The 20617-nt window shown below is 56.7% G+C and overlaps 6 protein-coding genes across 6 annotated transcripts; 3 read left to right on the forward strand and 3 right to left on the reverse strand.

The window, feature by feature from the left end:
• Positions 1 to 29: 29 nt before the first annotated feature.
• B0I36DRAFT_232983 (ribosomal protein L18e/L15P) lies at positions 30 to 1075 on the forward strand (the record flags this gene model as incomplete). Its single annotated transcript, XM_046149196.1, has 2 exons — positions 30 to 388; positions 487 to 1075. The coding sequence occupies 2 exons, from the start codon at positions 30 to 32 to the stop codon at positions 1073 to 1075; spliced, it is 948 nt and encodes a 315-aa protein (XP_046019393.1).
• Positions 1076 to 1867: 792 nt separating this feature from the next.
• Positions 1868 to 4832, forward strand: B0I36DRAFT_22218 (uncharacterized protein). Its single transcript, XM_046149031.1, has 4 exons — positions 1868 to 2491; positions 2902 to 3833; positions 3883 to 4473; positions 4540 to 4832. Exons 1-4 carry the CDS (start codon positions 1990 to 1992, stop codon positions 4747 to 4749), a joined length of 2235 nt encoding a protein of 744 aa, XP_046019394.1. The 5' UTR covers positions 1868 to 1989; the 3' UTR covers positions 4750 to 4832.
• A 723-nt stretch (positions 4833 to 5555) lies between these two features.
• Positions 5556 to 6613, reverse strand: B0I36DRAFT_312617 (uncharacterized protein). Its single transcript, XM_046152528.1, has 3 exons — positions 6591 to 6613; positions 6426 to 6524; positions 5556 to 6151 (listed from the first exon to the last, which is right to left on the reverse strand). Exon 3 carries the CDS (start codon positions 6118 to 6120, stop codon positions 5683 to 5685), a length of 438 nt encoding a protein of 145 aa, XP_046019395.1. The 5' UTR covers positions 6121 to 6151; positions 6426 to 6524; positions 6591 to 6613; the 3' UTR covers positions 5556 to 5682.
• Positions 6157 to 7597, forward strand: B0I36DRAFT_22263 (Cullin binding-domain-containing protein). The gene is made up of 4 exons (XM_046149037.1): positions 6157 to 6469; positions 6591 to 6667; positions 6727 to 6898; positions 6977 to 7597. The coding sequence occupies exons 2-4, from the start codon at positions 6598 to 6600 to the stop codon at positions 7401 to 7403; spliced, it is 669 nt and encodes a 222-aa protein (XP_046019396.1). The 5' UTR covers positions 6157 to 6469; positions 6591 to 6597; the 3' UTR covers positions 7404 to 7597.
• A 463-nt stretch (positions 7598 to 8060) lies between these two features.
• Positions 8061 to 9230, reverse strand: B0I36DRAFT_344954 (ribosomal protein S6; the record flags this gene model as incomplete). Its single annotated transcript, XM_046156308.1, has 3 exons — positions 8061 to 8346; positions 8782 to 8813; positions 9207 to 9230. 3 exons carry the CDS (start codon positions 9228 to 9230, stop codon positions 8061 to 8063), a joined length of 342 nt encoding a protein of 113 aa, XP_046019397.1.
• Positions 9231 to 9946: 716 nt separating this feature from the next.
• On the reverse strand, positions 9947 to 13265 carry B0I36DRAFT_312623 (uncharacterized protein). Its single transcript, XM_046152529.1, has 3 exons — positions 11979 to 13265; positions 10516 to 11920; positions 9947 to 10459 (listed from the first exon to the last, which is right to left on the reverse strand). The coding sequence occupies exons 1-3, from the start codon at positions 12823 to 12825 to the stop codon at positions 10390 to 10392; spliced, it is 2322 nt and encodes a 773-aa protein (XP_046019398.1). The 5' UTR covers positions 12826 to 13265; the 3' UTR covers positions 9947 to 10389.
• Between the last annotated feature and the right edge of the window lie 7352 nt (positions 13266 to 20617).

Below are 20617 nucleotides of genomic sequence, written 5' to 3' on the forward strand. Positions count from 1 at the left end.
ACCACCGCATCCTCACACTCATACCGACAATGCCGCCCCGGATACCAGCGCGCCTGGCGGCCCAGTGCCTTGCCGGGGCCCAGCCCTCGGCGCTCAGCACCAGGACCGCCTTGCCCCTCACGAGCCTTGTGGCCGGCCTCTCCTTGACAACGACGACGACGACAACAACAACGCCTCGGAGGAGTGCATCCATCCTTGCCGACCTCCGTGACAACAAGGAGGCGTACCAGAAGCGCATCAGGGTCGGTCGCGGGCCGTCGTCGGGCTACGGAAAGACGGCCGGCAGGGGTACAAAGGGTCAGAAGGCGCATGGCAAAGTAAAGCCTTGGTTCCAGGGTGGTCAGACTCCTCTGATTTTCCAGAGGGGACGCCTGGGGTTTAAGAACCAGTACGTCTTGCAGACTCTGATTCCATGAATAACGGTGGCAGCTGAGAAAGGGGCCGCGTGGAGGAAGACCGGAATTGCTAACAGCAAGAGTGTTCCAGCCGGGCGGACGTCATGTCAGAAGTGAACCTCGACAAGCTGCAGCTGTGGATCGACCAAGGGCGGATCGACCCGAGCAAGCCCATTACCCCAAAGGAGATTATCCAGTCGAAGCTGGTGGGCAGCATCAAGGACGGCATCAAGCTGCTGGCGCGGAATCCAGAGAGCCTGAAGCAGCCGATCGACATCATGGTGTCGCGGGCGTCCGCGTCGGCCATTGCCGCGATCGAGGCCGCCGGCGGCAAGATTGTCACGCGCTACTACACCAAGGCATCGATCACGAGGCTCGTCCAGGGCAAGAGCATCAACACCGACCTCCCGCTGCCCGTCGGGCCCGAGCACGTCGAGCCCGTGCTGGAGAAGGTCCGGCAGGGAGGGTTCTTCTACCGCCTGCCCGATCCGACGTCGCGTTGGGACATCGAGTACTACCGTGATCCTGCGCACAGGGGATACCTGAGCCACCAGCTGCAGCCGGGCGAGTCGCCCAGTTTGTACTTCAGGGTGCCGCCCTCGAAGCTGGCGAAGCGCAGCAAGAAGGCCAAGTCTGCGCAGGTCGAAGACGTCAAGCTCTGGGAGAAGCTGCGGACTTGATCGGCTTGCCCACAAAGTTGAGATGGAGATGGGTTTTTTTTGGTGGCAGTGTGGTTCTTGTGGGGGTGTTGACGGTCGTGCTTGATGAATCCAGAGGTTACGAAGGCGGATTCGTGTGTACAATAAAGAACCCAGCTGAGCAGGGCTGGTTTGGACAACGAGAATCCTCGTGTCCAATTATGGAGGTCCTCCAATGTGTATATTACAAAGGCACGAAATACCACACATGAAGTTACACCGGGAGATTTGCGTATGTGCATAGAGACAAGGAATGGCTTTCCTGCATGGTTGACGGTGACCTGGTCATCATGGTTGAGAGCCAGGCAGGGAGTCGAGAAGCACGTACTGTAGCACCCGAGTGCTTGAGGCCCGCCGCTGCTGGGCGCCCCCACACACTGCCGCGAGCGTCGCTAGCTCGGCGCGCCAGCTCCCCCAGTCCGGCCCGCCCGTCGCAAGCGAGCGGGGAGGGAGCAGCACCACGAGTCTTGTATCATCGATTGTCGGAGGCTGGACTCGATGCGGAGCTTATTCCCCATCGTCGTCGTCCTCACCACCACCTTGCCTGCGCCTCCCCTCATTCTCCACGCTTTCTGCCTCGTCTTCATCTTGCTTTTGCTCCTGCATTGCCGGCCCCGCGTGCCGAGTCATCCTTATCGGCTGTCAGCCTGACGATGAGCAGCTAGAGTTCTACGCGCTGCCTCTTATCATCTTGCGCAAGCTCCTGTCGCGGCGAGCCTGTGTTTCTTCGTGCCAGAGTGCGTTTGGTGGCAGCCTAGCACCACTACTGCGCGCCGCGACTGCGACACTAATCGCGAAGCTTACCATTCCCTTTCGCACGTCCGACACACCTAGGTACCTTTGCAGCTTGATCCACCAAGTCTCACAAGCCAGTTCGTCCGTCGAAACCACGAACAATGTCACTCTTCGGCACGTCCCCGGATGAGTCGCCGTCACTCGGCAATCCGGCTATCGCCCAGTCGCGCAACTCTCTCTTTGGCGAAGAGGACCCGATGACCCGCTCAACGCCCTCAACACTCTTCAACGATGACGACCTCGGCGGCAGCGGCTCCCGGTCGCCCTGGGACATGCCCACACCCCGCAAGCAGAAGTCGCGCGCCGAGCTGCTCCGGAGCCTTCTTGCATCGACCGAGGTGCCCGACAGCTACATCGAGGTCTTCGACCATGCCGTTGCCGACGACGGCGTCAATGGCAGAGTCACGGTCGCAGGCATCACCAAGACTCTGGCCGCTGCGAAGCTCAATGCAGACGACCAGGCACGCATTGCGAGCATAATAGGTTCGGACGACGAGGATATGTCGCTGGGACGCAACGAGTTCAACGTGCTCCTTGCCATGATCGGCTTGGCGCAGGAGGGCGAGGTCGTCAGCCTCGACGGCGTGGATGAGCGTCGACGCAGTAAGTCACATGGCGACCTGTTCTCTGATTCCATCTTTTCTGGGGATTTGCAATTCTCGCATTACCCCTTCACACATCCCACCTCAAACCATTGCATTTTCGATCTCAATTCTCCCATGTTTTGGTTGATCAACACGACCAGCCAATCGAGCTGCCCATCGTCCCATGTCGTCACCTTGGTCGCCGTGGTCCACTCGGGGCCCTGTCGGCGGACAGGCAACCACTAAGCTCGCCCCCAGGCTTATCAAAGCGGGCCTGTGCATGAGAGCTCGCATAGCTCCCAGGGCGAGCTAGCGGGGGTCTGTGTTGCGCTGCCAGCGCTGTCCAATCTCTTCCTCGTGACAACAGGCCTGATGCGACAGGCTTTTGTTCTCATCTTCCCGCTGGCCTTGACTAATCCTGTATATCAGATCTTCCAAAGCCGAAGCTCTCGCCGCCCGCGCGATTGAACAAAACCCAGCCCAAGCTTCCCGACGTGTCCGACCTTGCCGCCAAGCCTCCTCAGGCGCCAGTCACGCCAACCAAGCCCAAGTCCTCTCCTGCCACAAGGGGAGCGGGCAATATGGACGTCAACGAAGACGACCCGTGGGCATCACCTGACCTGCACAAAAACCACAACCATGCGACAACAGAGACACCCCGCGCAAGCCGGCAGGGCCTCAATGGGACTTCTGCCGGCGACAGCAATGGCTACGAAGCACTGCAGCAACCGGACCTACACACGCGCACGACTTCGACTTTCACCACATCCACTCAACGATCTGCAAGCCCTCCTGCACCAGAACCCGTGGTCGGATCCGTCCCCTCCAATCCCGGCGCACCTTGGGGATATTTCGACGGCAGCACGAATCAGGCTGGGTTTGGTGACAATGTGAACAACAATCCGTCAAGCCCCTTTGGCCCGGCGAGCAATGGCCTTGGAGGCCGGGGATCGGGTAATGGGCCTTCAGTCTCGCACACACGAACCATCAGCGCTGGGCGGACCGGCAGTGCGGTTGAGGAGAACATTCTCGTCACCTTGATGCCTGAGAAGGAAGGCATGTTCATGTTCCAGCACCACAACTACGAGGTCACGAGTAATCGGAGGGGCAGCAAGGTCATTCGGCGGTACAGCGACTTTGTCTGGCTGCTGGACTGCTTGCACAAGCGCTATCCTTTCCGAGCTCTGCCATTGTTGCCTCCGAAGCGGGTTGGGGTCAATGGGACACATTTGTCCAACGACAACGGCTTCATTGAGAAGAGGCGGCGCGGGCTTGCTAGATATCTCAACGCAGTCGTCAGGCACCCTATCCTTGGGCAGGAACAACTGGTGGTCATGTTCCTGACTGTGCCCACCGTAAGTGTGAGAAATGAGCCATCCTACACAATGTGATGATGCTGACAAATTCCAGGAGCTTTCCGTCTGGAGGAAACAAGCCACTATTTCCGTGACCGACGAATTCACCGACCGAGCCCTCCCCCCAGGATTGGAAGAGTCCCTTCCTCAGTCTCTGGGCGAGCTCTTCGACCGTACACGTCAAGGTGTGCGGCGGTCTGCCGATCTCTACATTACCGCATGCAACCTCCTCGATCGCTTGGTCAAGCGCACTGAAGGTGTGGCTGCCGACCATGCACGCCTGGCGCTCTCACTTTCCTCGCTGCTCGAGACCAGCGCCGATACATACGCCACAGACACGAATGAGGTCCCGTTGCTCAATGATGGCCTCTCAGCGACCAGTAAGCATCTTCGGACCGCGCAGTCCTTGCTGGAGGACGAGAGCAAGGCATGGGATGCCGGTGTACTGGAAGACTTGAAGAGGCAGCGTGACGCCCTGGTCAGCCTGAGGGACATGTTTGATCGTCGGGAGCGACTCGACAGGGACAACATCCCTCAGCTGGAACGACGCATTCAGTCCAACGAGACCAAGTTGGCTGGTCTGAGATCCAAGCCGGATGGTGCCAAGCCTGGCGAGATTGAGAAGGTCGTCGAGGCTATCATCAAGGTAAGCAAGCTCTCCCCATGTGGAATGACAACCCACAGGCTTGTGCTAATTAGAGGTTGTATACAGGACAAGGAATCTATCGTCAACCAGCACAACAGATCCATCTTTGTCAAGGAGTGCTTGCGAGACGAGCTCATCTATTTCCAGCAGACACAGTACCATGTCAGCCGATGGAACCAGGACTGGGCGCAGGAACGGGTCAAGTACTCGGAGATGTTGGCAGACAACTGGCGGCGCCTCTTGGACGAGCTCGAGGGCATGCCTCTGGGCGACTAGTCGTCGGCCCAGGCATCTGTAGCTTTCTCGCAAAATGACCACGAAGAGGCTGGAGAGGCAGGCTTGGCACTCACGGACACGCAGGCTGCCGGCTCCGTGGTCTCCACCCAGGACGGGGCCAGTGTTTTCGAAGACTCCCGACGGCCGAGCTCGCTGCTGAGTGGAAATGTCGATGCACGTACTGGGCATGGAGATCCGTGGGGTGAGAGCTCCAAGAGCTCACGCCATGCGGGTTGTGTCTGATTATTGGCAGGGGTGGTGGCTGGTTTGCTCGTTTATCGTTCTCTTTTGCATTGCATTGCAGCTATTGTTCCCAGTTATTGTTATTTTCGTCGTTGTCAGTGTCGGTGATGGGCCGGGAGTGTGGGAGATGACGGTTGCGGGTTGGCGACGGGAGGAATACGTGGGCAAGCACGGGCAGTTGGAATGCTCGAGGTATATACATAGCTGGGCGGGAAGTGGGCGCGATACCCCTGTTCTCTTCTGCTGATATTTCCTGTCGTTCGTAAGCAGCGGTCGTTTGTCCAACAGGCGGTATGGATCGTGAGGAACTCATGTGATATTTGTTCGTGATGACATCACCTACACTAGATGTAAGCCCTCAATCTGTAATGAAGCTGCGCGTGTCTCACCACCACAACGTGGGCGTCTGGTGGGTGGATACCCGGCCCGAGGCATATGTCCCACCGGAGCGGCCCTGAAGGCAACCTTGGAACAGCAGGAGCGGGCCACCCGCAAGTGGCAGGCAGAGGGGGAAAGAAGTCGACCCCACCATCGAATAGGCAGGCCATCGCAAACTCCAGACGAAGCTCCCCCACGCACGACACCACGCTGCCCAGCGACTCTGCCTTGCCCCTTCGTGTCAAGTGGCCTGATTGCGACTCAAGCGCTGCTCTCGCCTGCCTTTTGGACCTCTCTGGTCCTGCGACACAGCTAGACAAGCTCCGCTGCAGGACAAGGAAGCAGTTTTCGACAGTGTGCCCTCGAGACAGGCACCACGCCAGCCAGCCAGCAAGCCAGCAACCGCGGATCTGCTTCCAGGACACGGATAAGCTCCAACCCGACTCTCGGCCTCTTTGAAGCACCATTTTCACCACCTCGACCTGTTTCTTTCGGACGTGGTGGATTTGCTCCCGGCAATCTTCTCGAGCAAGAAGACGGAGAGCACACGCACACGTGCAGACGGCAGCAATAGCCACCACCAGCTATCACAATCACGATCTTGTCACGAACCCCCGTATAGACCACGCGCACGACTGCATAGACGTGCGCCGCTCGCTCGCTCGCAACTAGACAGACAAAAGAGAAAGCGAACACCATGCCGCCTCTTAGTAGCTCGCAGAAGGCTGCCGTCGCCAATTTTATCAGCATCACCGGCACGACGGACAAGGTCGCTCAGAAGGTATGTCTGACCGGAGCTGAGTTTCCATTCGGGAGGTGAAGAGAACGAGGGAGGAAAGAGCGTCCGCGCAGCAGCGGTGCCCGTTGGTGTTTGAGTCGCGGGCTTGTGGTCCAGTGGAAGCATTCGCTCCCCAAGCACAAGGAAATCGCGAGGCTGGAGTCGGTGGCCTCGAGAGACCCGCACCAGGAGGATCAGGATGTTCCTGTGATATCTGGGTTGTTCTCTCTAGTTTGACATATAAATTGGCTGACCGGGCTCTCTTTCTCGTTTGCAGTACTTGAAGAGCACTGGCTACAAGCTCAACGATGCTGTAGAATCGTGAGTTCTCCCACTGTCCTCGATTATGTACTGGGACTCTCTCGAAGACATTGAAGTCCGTCCACATGACGGCCACAGGAGCCCGGGCCTCAAGCGATGGGCTAACGCGAAAGCTTGGCAGTTATTTCATGAGCACCGGAGGCGCACCTGCACATGGCAAGGAGACACAGCTTAACGAGCTGTTCGACAAGTTGAAGGGTATGTGGCTTGTGATCATCTGTTCAATGGCTGCGTGCTCACGATTCTTTCAATCCTAGGTGCCGAAGACAGTAAAGATGCGCTCGACGCAGACTCGACAATGTCGTATTTCCAGAACCTTGGTGCGAACCTCGAAGACGCCTCCCTCTTCATCGCCTTAGAACTCGTCCAAGCAGAGAATATTGGTCAAATAACTCGTGAAGGTTTCGTCAAGGGATGGGCATCAACACCGTAAGTGGCGCCATAGGCTATGTTCGGAATGCGCGAGTCGAATCCACAGAATTTTCCCGCCACTAACGGGCTCTACAGGGCGGAAGCGAGTCTGAGCTCACAGAAACAATACTTCTCACAGCTCGAGAGCAACTTGTCGAGGGATCCGGATCTCTTCAGAAAAGTCTACCGCCATGCTTTTGTGGCTGGCAAGGAGGCCGACCAGCGGGCACTGTCCCTTGAGAATGCCACCATCTATTGGGATATGCTTTTTGCAGCACCCGGCTTCAGCTGGGTTGGACGGACGAGCGGCGTCAACTGGCTGGCACAGTGGAAAGCTTTCCTTGAGGAGAAATGGACAAGGTCGGTGAGCAGGGACATGTGGCAGCAAGTGCAGGTATTCGCTGCCAAGAGCGCCGAGGACGAGTCGTTAAGCTTCTACAGCCCAGAAGGATCATGGCCTGGTGTCATCGACGACTTTGTCGCGTGGTATCGATCCAAGAATGCCATGGAAATTGACGCCTGATGTCTGCATCCGCGCGAATCGAGGCCACCCCGCGACAGGAGCAGGTATCAAATATATGAGGCCATAACTGGCGGCGCTTGTGGGGCATATGAAACCGGACGAACATAATGATGACACGAACAATACAAATCAAGACCATCTCATTGTCCTATAGTCTCACGAAGGTCCGAGCTGTGTCTGTCTCTTTGATCATGACTGTCTATTCATACAACAAATAGCACCAGGAACTTGGCCTTGGCGTGCGTGTGTGCCTTCCGTGAGTTCTCAAAAACAACGAACTCCGTTCTGTACAAGTTGTATCCTTATCGAGGGTTCGAGGCCTGCAATAGTTGACCAGACCCCGTAAGTAGTGTCCCCTTCGCATCCATTCCATGCAGACGGAAGCACCATGACGGTTAGTTGGCTTGTTCCGGCCCCTGAAGCCCCAAACCGGCTTGTGATGATTCGGATGGCCGCTACCATGATGAATCTTGGACTCAAGGTTATTTCAAGCATGCCCCCTTTCACTGAGGATGCAGATTGCTTGGCTTCCTTTCCGCGCCTCTTGACATCGGGGCCCTCGCCTTTCTGGCCCCCTTCAATGCTGTTCTCTCCTGGTCGTACAAACGTTACAGCAACTAAAAACACCGCGGCGCGTTCTGTTTTTTATTTATTTTTTTATTCCCGCCACGACACGCCCTTGATGGCGGCCGATGTCTCGAGCTTGCCATCGCCGATCTTGACGCTCGAGTGCCTGATCATGCGGGGGTCGAGGCGCAGCATGTTGCGCACGGCGTCCTGCGTCGAGGACGACGAGTCGTAGCGCATGGCGAAGTAGTGGCCGGTCTGGTGGCGCATCTGGTGCACGCTGATGGGCTTGGGCAGGGCAAAGATGCCCCAGTTTGAGACGCCGCGGATCACGCCGCGCTGCTGGAGAATCAGCTGGCCTGTGGCAAGGACGATTCTGTAAAAGGGGGAGAAAGAACAATGCAATGGTTAGCAATCTGAGAGACCATGTAAATGAAATGCGAGAGGTCGGCAAGCTCGCTGATGGAGGGAGAAGACAAGTATTGCGATGAGGGAGAGCGTGGAGCTGGCCGAGAACTGGCAGCGAGGGACAGGCGGGCGAGGATCGGGTATCCTCCGACTGGCGAGGCCTGGCTCTGTGATTTGAGAGTTCTGGTATGATCAAACGAGAACCGTCAATATCACATGAGGACGGCTTGTGCCCACTACCCAATCAATCTCTGGAGCTACCAAGGTCGCCTCGCCTGCCGTCGGCGGCGTCTCAAACCCGTGACGCAAGCGCTCCTGCTGATGCTTTGCTCCATCGCACTCCGCCTTGGGCGCATGGCTGTGCCTCCCGCAACGTGGACTTGTCAGAGAGAACTAGACTTACTCCTTGACTTCTGCAGCGCTGCCCGGCCGAACCTGCAACAGCAAACAAACACGTTAGCCAAATCCTCGTCTATACGTTTTTCTTTTCTTCCGCTCCTTTCCCAGTCCGTAGTCGTCGCAACCTGAACTGGAAGCTGGCATTGGTCGTCACGCTGAGACTGGTGCGTGTAGCACAGAGCTCCAAAGGCAGCAACCGCAGTCGTGATTGAGAGGACTTCTCTCGCTCCGGCCACACATGCAGCTCGATCTTGTTGGCGATCCATTCGACGTCATGCCAACCACAACTTGTCCATCCCCCCCGGTTCCAACACAGGCCCGCCGGCGCAATGCCAACAGTCTCCGAAGAACAAGTGCCCGTCCCGTCCCGTCTGTGCCTCACACCATGTAAAAGATCAGGATTGCTGCATAGACGCGCGGCGTGCTTACAATTCCAATCAGCTCGTAAAGCATCTTGTCTTGAGTTTCCGAGTTCTGAGCTTCTTTTTTCTTCTCTTTCTTCTTCTCTCGTCTCCGTTTCCCGTCTCCACGGGCTACTGTTGATAGCACTTTCTGGCCCCCTTTGCAGAGTGTTTTTTTTTGCTGGGCGACTTCAGCGCTGGTCGTGATTGGGGAGGGGTGACGGAAGGCAGGCGAGCCTCGTTGTCGTCGGCAGTGGCAGTCGTCGTTATCGTTGCCGCGCCTGACCCAAAAAAAAAAAAATCGGCGCCCGTAGTTGTTCGTGGCACGGACAGCCCGGGACGTTCGCTGCAACACGGATCGGGCAAGGCAGACCGTTTTGTGCGGTCGAGCTGTTCGAATAGGTCTTCGTCGAGTGGATGGGTACGGACCCTGACTTTCGCGATGAATTGTCGTAGCTGTGGGCGACTCGAGTCTGGCGGTTCACAGCTGCTTCTATGAGATTCGGATGCGGCGCCGGGTGATTGCAGTCGCTTCTGTCCCTACTTGTCGTGGGGTTTCAGGCAAGGAACGCTGTGAGCGAGGTTGTCTGTCTGTCTACACCATGGCTCCACCATAAAATGCACCCGCATCCAAGGAAGATTTCCCACCTTATCGCGCACAGTGCGACTATACAAGCACGGTATCGTTCTCACGGCCTGCGCTGCCACTCCATCTGAGCACACATCATCATTCGGGACTTGACGGCAAGACTTGGAGCACAGCCATGAGGGACAGAGTTGCTTGCAGAGAGTATTTGGACCCGGGCGCGCACAAAAGTGACATTCTATTGCATAACCGACTTATCTTCCAATTCCTCAATGGGAACGCCACCAAATGCTCTACAGAAAACAAATACAAACGCCATCCATACCATGGGCAATAAGTGCCACCTTGGGGGGATATCTGACCGCTTTGCCACGAAGCAACAGAACCATTTTCGCAAGTCCTGGAAGCCATGGGTATCAAACAAATGACCCTGAAGGTGGATCAGGAGCAGCGACAAAAAAGGGGAAAGAGGTCAACTGGAAAACAACAAGACGCTTTCAAAGATAAGCGTCTGCAAATCGGGGGCCCTTGCGGTGCTTTCTCTTTACCGAACTTTTAAAATAAAAACACCAAAACGCCTGGCCTAACTGACCACAGTTCATGCGGAGTGTTCAAAGCAAACGCGTCAGGGAGCCGACTCGTCGGATGGAAGGGTTCTTGAATCCATGCTGTCCCACATTTCTTGAATAATTGCACTGTTCTTTCGTTAATAGGCAGATTTCTAGTAGTCGTGAAGACATTTGAGACTTACCGGCTCGTCGTGACTAACTTCACACCCTTCTTCTTCGCGAATGACAAAAATCGCTTCTTCGTCCGCTCTCTCTTGAAGTGAGCCAGCACGTTGCCCCGCTTCTCACTTTTGGTGACCACAACGATCTTTGGACAATCCCTGGCATACTGGATCTCGATCGTCTCATCCAGAGTCACGTTGAAATTGAGAGGTCGCTGATATATACCCCATGTGACTTTTGGCTGTACATCTCGGAGCACCTGATGCTCAAATTTGTTCGCGTCGTTCTTCCATGTCCAGTACTGAGTGACGTCTGTGCTTGTAGTCATGGCGCGAGTACGGACTTGATAGATTCGCCAATCGAGATGCATAATGCGGCCAGACGAGAAAGAATCGGTCGAGGTGTACCCAGAGAAATCCAAGTCTTCCTCCAGGTCTCGAGGAGGCAACACGGGCACGGGGAGGGGAAGGCCGTCGAGGCGGGCGCGTTTCGGCAGTCTGGGCGCCAATGGGTCCATTGCCGCCATGGCTTGTGCGGCAATCTGGTCAGGACCAGGTAGCTTCGTGTGGTGAGCCTGCTGTGAAGCCAGTTCTGGAGAAGGAGCCTCCGAATCAACCTGCCCGATCGACCGGCGTCCCCTTCTGCGCATAGAGCCATCACCCAGGATGGCATCGCGGCGAGCCTTCCCCTTGTTCAGGGCACGATCGGGAGCCTTCTCTCCAAGTTTGTAGCCGGAGGGGCGGCCAATGTTCCCAAAGCCATGCTTCTCGCGAAGATACTTGAGTTTGGGGTCGTGGTATAGATCATGGACCGTCTTAGATAGCGAGAACTTGTCGCCTTGAGCAGTCCCGATCTCGTGCATCCTCTGGCGAAGCCACTCTAGAGGGGATACATCAAGGTCAAATTTCTTGAGTTCTTCGTGGACATTGACCAGACGAAACATGGTGTCGTAGTTGATGAAAGTTTTGTAGAACTTGGCCATCATGTCTTTGCCAACGAACTGATAAGGGTGAAAGGGGGATTCCTTGTCAGCGAGGAAGTCCATGACGGCCTGACCGCGGTTGACTTGACGGTTGGCGAGAAACACTGTGTGGCGCACAGCATCTGGTGTTTGTCTCAGACCGACAAGCTTTTCTTTCCATCTGTCAAGCTGCGGCTGTATGATCGATTCCAGTGATTGCCATTCAATGTCCCAATACTCGGACTTCTCGTCAATCTTCTGTAACGGGCAGCCGGCAAACATTGGCGGAGCAGTAATGATCGTGCCATCATCGCGCAAAGTTGAAGTAGTCTTGGTGATTTCACGGCCATCGTCAATATCGAAAGTGTCCTTGGAGGGTGTACCAGAGGACTTGGGTCCAGGAAGGGATTTCCGGCCGGACGGAGATCTAGTTTTCATGTCCGCAGCGGAGCCGTCGGCTAAGGCTGGCACGGAATGGGTCAGTGTGCCGAAGCTTCGACGATGCGATGTGGGCAAACTTACGAGGTGCAGAGCCAGGCGATTGAGAAATACTTGAAAACCCAGGCAAGCTGTGCCGCTGCTTCGGCTTCAGTGGTCTCTCTGCCAACTTCTTGTTCTGGCTGGCATAGTCGTCTGTGACATAAGGATACGGCTCGTGAGCCAAGTCATTCGTTGCTTTACTAGTCCTAAAGGGCATGGACCGCGCGTTCGCTTCCGTCTCGTCCATGGGGTTGTGAAATACGCTGCTTAGGAGGTTGCCCGGATCCGTGGGAGGTTCGGAGCCCTGTGCGTGGGAATTCCGAGTGCGAGCGCCGTTGATGCTCGTCCATGCTGCGGGCCCGCTCGCCGTGCTTGCTGCACTACCTCCAGAGCCGGGACGAGGACCGCTAGACTGCGGGCGGATGCTGGGTCGGCCAGTGTTGTCGACCCGGTGCTCTCTGCGTGCTCGTTGAAACCATTCGTGCTGAGCCCGGTCCTCCTGTTGCCTCCGGGAAGCCAGTCCCACGCAGTTGTCTTCGTGCTCAGCAGCAAGCCTCTCCTGCTCATTCTCCTGCAGTTCGATGCTGGCGTTGATGGACTGTAACTCATTCTGAAGCTGTGACTTGCGGTCATACATGCCTATCAAGCGGGCTCGGATGGCTTCTTGGCGCGCGCTGTACTCCTGGCTGAGGCTCGCATCCTGTCTTTGTCTAGCAACCTTGGTCGACTGCCAGTACTGCCGTTCTGACTCGTCCCAATCCCTGGGAGCAGCAGCCATATCAGGCTCCCGCCTTGCAGTCATCTCGCTTACAGGAGGCAGCCAGCGGAGGTGAGGATCTGGTCTGCTCCTCGCCAAGTCAGCCTCGCGGAAAAATGTAGTGGCGATCATTGGGTCGCTGTTCTCCCTTGGAGAACCTGATGTCAGGTCAACAGTAGTCAGGGTTGGAGAAGCATGACGGGTCAAGGTAAGAAGTGAATGTCTGTTCTCAAAATCCACGCTGTATGGGGAAGCGTGGTACGGCCTGTGAGGAATCCTAGGCAGAAAAGACCAGACAGGCTATTGCCGGCAGGTGCTTGCCGAAGTGGAGGGAGGGAAGCCGTTTTGATGAGTGGGACAAGCAGAGATGTAAGTACTGGGGAGGATGACAAAGGGCTAATAAGAGACGAGGCAGGACCACCAAAAGCGCACGTTGGTGGGATGGCGTTGGCCGTAAGGTTATCCAGGTCATGGCATGGCTTGCCGTAAAGACTGATGTCGCCAGTCTGACTGAAAGTTATTCTGGCATGGGCCGTGACGAAACGGGGAATACTGCTGGGGCACCCTTGGACGGTGTGGGGCGACGGGGACGATGGGCAAGGGGACGCGATCGGGGGGGGGGGTGAGCGCAGCACCAAGCGTCCCAGATGGGAATTAACTCAGTATAGGAAGACCTGCGGCCAGGTGGGTGCCATCGGCCATGCAGCGCCAAAAAAACCGTGACAGGGGCACGAGGCAGGGGATGCGAGCGACGCTTTGAGGTAGGTGGTGTGGGAGGGTGTGGAATCTTGGAGCGCACGACCGTTGATATACCAAAGCCATGCATCCGTACATAAAGTAGCAATGCGAGGGCACTGCGATAGGCGACAAATGCCACAGCACGCACTTACCCGTGGATGGAACTTTGGGGCAGTCTAGCGAGTCGATAATGGGTGTAAAGACGCGATAGACCCGCGCACGTTGCCTCTGCCTCTGCTAGCGTTCCGCACCGTCATGGACACCTGTGCACGTGTGTGCCGGCTACCTGGCTGATTCCGGGCGAGTGTGGTTGCAGGTATGGTATTGCGTCGGGAGAACGTCCAGCCGTCAGTCGGGAGAAGTCAGAAGGTTGTTGGTCGAGTGGTGACAGCTACCGGATCCGCAGGAGGCTGAGCAGTGTGTTCCGTCTGGATATGCGCGACCTGACGCGCAAAGAAGATTTGATGCTGAGGTTGTGCCATGGGAGGGCGTGCAGCACGCGGTTCGTGTGGGAAGGGGAAGACAATGGAGGACTGCAGACTTGAAGCGCGCAGCCGGAGAGCAAGTCAGAGTTGGGCCGGGCTGTGCTGGGCGCGTGGTGAGCAGCAGAGCCGGGTGCTGGGCGGCGGTGGGAAGGCACGACGGAGATTTGATATCAGCTCCCGCAAGGGCAGGCGCCAGCGATCGCCCAGACCAGACTTGACATGCGTGTTGTTTACCTGACGGAGAAACTGCATCCACGTCTACTTGCAAAGGCGATCTTGATTCTCCTGCCTGCCACCACGCTTTCTCAGCAGGGGTTTGCTTTTGTCGCCAGCAGATGACAAGAAGCGTGGGATGCACCAGCGTGCGTGCACGCTCGCGCATGCGGCTCCGCATCTCAGACCTGTCTTTGGCTCTGTGGCCAGCAACAATGTTCCGCATCATGGCGGCCTAGCTGTCACCGACATTCGAGACAGCCACCGTGCTCGAGGCTCCGCAGCATGAACTTTCTTCTGCCACGTTTGGGCTGGTCTCGGTGCTGCTTTGTTGTCTGGCGGAGACGAACCCGGCATGCCCAGATCATGCCTCGTGCACGAGGGCTCTCGGGCTAACTCAATACAGTGGTGCAGGTCTATAAGACGCAAGCCCCAGGGCCTAGCCTCAGGTATAGGGATGCTTGACGGCGAGACAGACACGCGCATCTCTACTCGGCCTGGATCTCGGGCATGGCTTGCCAGTGGCCTGCCAGTGCCGGCAACATGGCCGTGAGGCGCATGCCCGCCGGGTCCCTCTCCGTGTCGTATGATTCGTGTCACGCCCACCATGACAAATTGGCAAGACGCCGCTAGGCCATCGCAACTCGCCTATACAGGTGCCTCGGGCGTAAGCGATCCCTCGCTCAGCTATTCCCAGCTAGCATCTGGCTTGCTCCATCGTCTCATCCAGTCCAGCCCAGCCATGCTCGTTTCCACTGCGGAAAGGCGGCCGCGCCTCTGTCCAGCCGCACGTAACCAAGCCTGTGGGGGCGCACGCAGCACCAGCTCGCCCACTAATTAGCGCTGCTGCTGCTCGGCATACTCCGTATTTGGTTTGTCTTGGATCATCACGCCGCCAGCTCCCGGCGTGCGCCTGCTAGACATGTGCATGTGCGGCTGGGTTTTCTTGTCCAAGAGCCCAAACGCTAATATCCTACAAACCCAACACAGTTACGGAGCTGATGGTGGGTGCTCCAGAGAGAGGCCATACGGCCGCCAGATTTCCAGGGTTCTGGGATCATAGCAGGCTCCATATGTTGTGACTCGTTGGTCCTATCCAGGCAGTGCACCTGGCAACGGCTTCCCCACCACACCACATCCTGACGTGTGATATCACTTGAGCCCAGAAATGCCAAGGGCTGTCTTGCTGATGATAGATCAAAGAGATTTTTCGAAGACACGTTCCGCGCCCTTGTCCAGGAGGCGCAGGGCTGGTTCAACCACATCAGACTGGTGGAGAAGCCGGTCACTGGTCCCAAAGTGCGACGCATGTGCCCTTTCCGGTAAAAGGGGCCCATGGTAGACTCCCGAGGTCGGCATTCCTACTCCACAGCCATACGTCAGCAGCCTGTCCGTGTGTCAGTAGTGGTAGTTATCCCACCTACGGAGCTGGCCACTGAGAAAACCCCCTGCTTCATGGGCATGAAAAACATGGACACAGGCAACATCCGCCTTGGCCACCCATGATCTGCGAAGCCAGTTGAGCAACACTGGTCTGGTAGCTTCCCCCCCCCCAGTAAACTATCGAATGCCATATTAATGCTGCTAATCATTCTCATCAGTATTGCATGCACGTCTCGCCTAGCCGGGCCACAGGGCTTTTTCCTCCATGTGCCGCCAAGCAGCCAAGTCCCAACCTAATTATCTCTCCACTTCATAATGCTGCGAGGATCTACTATGGTACTCCTCCCACGCACGCCCCTCCTCCCACTCTGGCGATGACTGATACCAGGCGATTTGGAGCACCAAAATGGTCAGGTCGCCCACAGACACCCACCGCACCGGTCTCCAGCCGCACGCATACAAACACGAGACTATGTGTGGTCCGATGGCACCAGCACTAGACTCACAAGTGCCGAGGGCATGGATATTCACCCACTCCACGCGGGTTTGACTAACTAGTGAAACATGTACAATGCACAATCCAAGCATGGATCGGCACCCCCCATCTGGCATTTGACATCATGGGTGTTGCTGTCTGGCTTGCCAGTCTGCCGCTCGAGCGAAGTTGCTCCGCTGGCTGGCAGTTGAGACGAGCTCCTTCCAGGCAACTACACCCATCGCAGTGTGATTGAAAAGCCGGCCTAGTAGACCCCCGTGGGAAATCAATATCTAGCCGCTGCGGGTTTTTGCTGCCCGTCCGTCTGTTTGTTTGCTTGCGGCGCAGCCTCGACAAGTGCGGTGGAAGCTGCTCAGTGCGTGCCCCAAGCTTCCCAATTGCACGTACATGATAATCAACCATGAAAAAGGATCCCGGTCAATTGGAAAAGAGTTGGTGATCCCCTGGAAGGTATAAGTTTATATGTGGAGCGGCAAAGTGCCAAGCGCTAGTTGATCCCCGAACGTTTTGGTGGTGCACGGCAGGGAACGTTTCGCATATGCAGACTCTCAAAAGCATACATAAAGGACCAGGCGCTGCTGCTGCTGGGGCAAAGCGGATGGGCCGGGAGCACGCGCGCGCGGTCGGGGGGAAAGACATGCGTGCCTGAAAAGTGTATATGTGTGTGCGTGCGTGGCCTACTTTTACGACGTGTGGTGAGTGGCGATCCTTTGTGCGGTCCGTTACCACTTTGGAGATGATGGCTCGAGTGCCGATGAGTAATGAGCGAGGGTATGCTGCATCATCATCATCGTAATGCGATCCATGGTCCTTGCTTGCTTGCTCGCTCCTTTTGTGTGATGCGGATTGACTATGCGAGTTCCCTGGACATGGGGGGTAGGGGGGTTCCCTGTATTCATTACTTGCCCAAAGAAGGCGTGAAGAGCGAGCTCCGGCCTTGGCCTCCAGGTCTGCGCATAGTTGTCGCGAGACACCGGCACAAGCCGAGTTACTTTTTTTTTTCTCCGCCTGGTCCAGCACGCTGAATCACCGATCGGGCCGGGCTTCAGACATTGGTGCAAAGTGGGATCGCGGGAATAGCAAGAGGCGTGTGCTTAGCATTTGAAGTCATATTTATTTAGCGTCGTATGTACTCCGTAGTAGTATTTGAGAAGATAGACAGGGGACGACTGGATGGGCCGCCTATTAGCCTACAATTTGTACGGAGTACCGTACTGCACTTTCATCGGAGGAGGGGGCGGGCTGGGTTGGGGCTGGCCGGGCGAAACGGCCGAGGCGGCCGCGTCACATTCACTACCTGGGTAAGTGCACCTTTGGTTATGTCTGGTTGTTACTCGAGCTGGCTGGCGAGCGTGCACGCGAGAAAAACGACGAGGAAAGAGGGTTTCGTATGGAACCAGATGATCATGCTTGGCTGGGGCACGCACCACCGTATCATCTATCAGTAATGTGGACTGGGAAGGTATACGACACACGGTTGGACCGCCACACATACACACACAGAGTTGCACGGGGTGTTGGCGTCAGCTCAGGATAATTAGCCAGTGGGCCGTCGACTTTTACGGGCAGAGGCTTGCAACCAGCGGACAGGGGTGCGTCGAAGGTGGAAAGGGGGGCGTGTGGGTGTGCGCGTGGGTGGGAGAGCTAACCGGCTAGAAAACACCTGGCATACATACCTTGACAAGGGCTTCTGTACTCGCCGTAGCCAATGGCTGCGATTACCGAACGAGCTTTTCTTGACCTCTACGTTTGTGTGAGGTGGGCCGGGGACCCTTCGCAAAGGAGGGCAAAAAGTCTATTATACTAAAATATGCATGGGGCGTGGGTGAGATGTCAGTGTCTGCATGTGGATGTGGGCTGGATGATGTGATATTTATTACTGGATCGACCATGGAAGCTTTTCTGCTGCCAGCCACGTCTACACCAGTCCTACTAGGTAGGATGCATCTTGATGCCCCTTGGCAACAAGGAAAAGTTTTGCCTGCGCCTTTCTGCTCACGTCATGGCCGTGGCGGAAAGGTCGATCATCCGAGGGCTCGGTAGGATGAGTATCCTCCATAATGCCAACACTCACGTGTGACAATGTCGTGGGGGGGGGGGGCAGGGTTTCGGTGATTCTGGCCAGGAGCTTCCCTACGAGCGTGGCTGAAAGTCAGGTATCCAAGGGCGCGCGTCCGTGCCGCAGGGTCAAGTCAGCCCCGCTGACAGAACGGGCAACTGCCAATTGCGAGAGTCATCTCGTACAGACAAAGAATGATTCCGGGGGGCGCGGTGTTTGGTCAAGCAAGCAGAGATGCCTGCATCGGGAGATGTAGCTCGAATCATCAGGGTGGAAACCAAACCCCCTGGAGGCACCGGAACCCCGGGAGATTGTCACAGAGTATAACGTGCGCCAAGGCCGGAGCAGGGCTGCTCGTGCTTATGACCCTTACGGAGTATGGGCGGCCGCGCCTGGGAGCCGTAACGCACGCCAATCCCATGCCAATGGGGAACTGTTGCCATACGGGGACCACTTCTCGGAACTTGCCAGGGCTGACGGACGGCACCATTGACGGGCCTGACAAGGAAGCGCAACCAACGAGACGGACGAGAACGTGGGCAATCCCTAACTTGTTCCGACCTTGTTGCGTTGGCTTGACTTGACTCGGGGGTGACCAGTCGGCCACCGCCTGGGAAGCCATTTTGTGTTGAGACGCACTCTGATGGCGCGCTGTGCGGGCGGGTGGTGGCCTGATATGCAGTCGCCAATCCTGCCCTCGAGACGGCAGGCAGGCAGGCCGCGCCCATCCATGCCAGGCACAAACACAAGCTCTTGGACGGGCATTAGCGCCCCAGCTCTGCGACGACAAACACAAAGTCTAAGCCCGCGTGCCAGCCGAGGACCGGCAGGTTTTCCCGTGTCTGCCCACAAGGTTCGAGTATTTTTTTCTTTCTTCGGGTCACCAACCGACCGAGAACAATGGCGCCAGCCAGCCACTTTGCATGAGCGGGTGCTCACGTGCAACCAGAAGCTGCGAAAGAGGGGACGTCGTGGGTGGAGGGTCCTGTGCGAGGTGCAGGTTATTCCCTGGTTCGCGGGCGCAAGAGCCGCATCTCGTCTGTACGAGGCGCCCACTAATTTCCCCTGTTGATGGGGTCAGCATCATCGCCAGCATCATCACTATCAGTAAGACTTGCACTGCAAAGCACAAGTGCACTTTTCGCACAACCTAGGCAATTCCTTGTACTCCTGTACCTCCCCAGCCAGGGGGTCGCTTTCCAGGCTGCCCCTTCTAGAATCATGCCCACCATGACTACTAGTATATACGAGCAACACTGGTGTCGGCTCGAGATTGCCGGTTCCTTGCCCCATCACATCTGCCCAGGTGACCCGATAAGCCCTCCAGGCCGCCAGTGTCGACGACAAGGTAGTGAATTGTGTGAACAGCCGTTCTGGCAACGGGATCTGGCCTGCATCAGCCAGCCAGGCAGAGCGGACCAGACGGCGACGCCGGGGAAGCGTGTAAGCCCGAGAGCACTACAGCCTATGTCAACCGCTGGGGCACATCCTGCTCCTCGTACCTTGAGGTAACCAACAACCATTAACCACCAAGTCCAAGCAGGAACCCCTCCCTGGCCCGGCTTGGCTATGCCCGCCGGAATTTGCGTTTCCACAACGGATTCCAGGAAGGCATGTTGTACATGCACATGATAGCCTGCCCTGCGGAGTAGTCATCCATCGCAGCATACTTACCCCCCTGCGCCGCAGCAACTCGTCGTCAGAGCATTTAGAGGCAGGCGTGTGATTGGTCTCCTGGCACCTGTTGACAAGAGCACACCCACATGCAGGTCGGCTTCCTGGATTGCCGGGGCTTACACCACCACCTCCACCTCCACCACCACAACGGCTATTCATTCTCCTCCTCTTTCCTGCCGCCCCTGCGCGCGCGCGGTCTTGGTTGCTCGGACCGACTGTGACCAAGTAGACTTTCGCTGCATTGTATGACATTGGCAAGCGTGAACCGTAAGCCTGATTTGCCCGGCCGAACGCTCCTCCGTGCTGTTACCATAGCGTAGACGCACGCGGATAGGCAAAGCGTGGCTCGTTTGACAAGCATCGTGGCAGCTCGTTCACAAAAACACACTACTACAACACACACGTCGACATAAATACTTGACATACACAAATGCAGAAAATATCAGTTCTTGGCATTCGCCAATTTTGGGGAACAGGTCCCTGCATGACGACATGTTGTTGTTGCGTTGGTCAGCGGTGGCACTCCTGGGGGGCGCCCCCCCCCCCGGCTTTTCCCATAGCACCTCGTAGAGGGCGGAAATGCCGTCTTGAGTTGCCAGGCGGCGGAGCGGACATACACCCCCTCATTCTTTTGTTGGTGGGCAGGGTCAAGGCCTCGCGCAGAGTAAGTAGATGTCCTGCGAGTCGGTGACAGACGAGCATACGTGTCCAGCTAGTTAGTAGACTTGGCAATGCCGATTCGCGGTTTCCAGACGATCCTATTTGCGCTTGGAACTAGCGGTATGACCTATTCCTTCCGAGGGCTTGGGAATCTTACTTGATCCGTCGGAAGGAGGCGGGGGGGCTGGTCTTTATATCAAGCCGTTGCGTTAA

The sequence above is a fragment of the Microdochium trichocladiopsis genome (genome assembly GCF_020744255.1).
Source record: "Microdochium trichocladiopsis strain MPI-CAGE-CH-0230 chromosome Unknown B0I36scaffold_1, whole genome shotgun sequence".
Taxonomy (NCBI): domain Eukaryota; kingdom Fungi; phylum Ascomycota; class Sordariomycetes; order Xylariales; family Microdochiaceae; genus Microdochium; species Microdochium trichocladiopsis.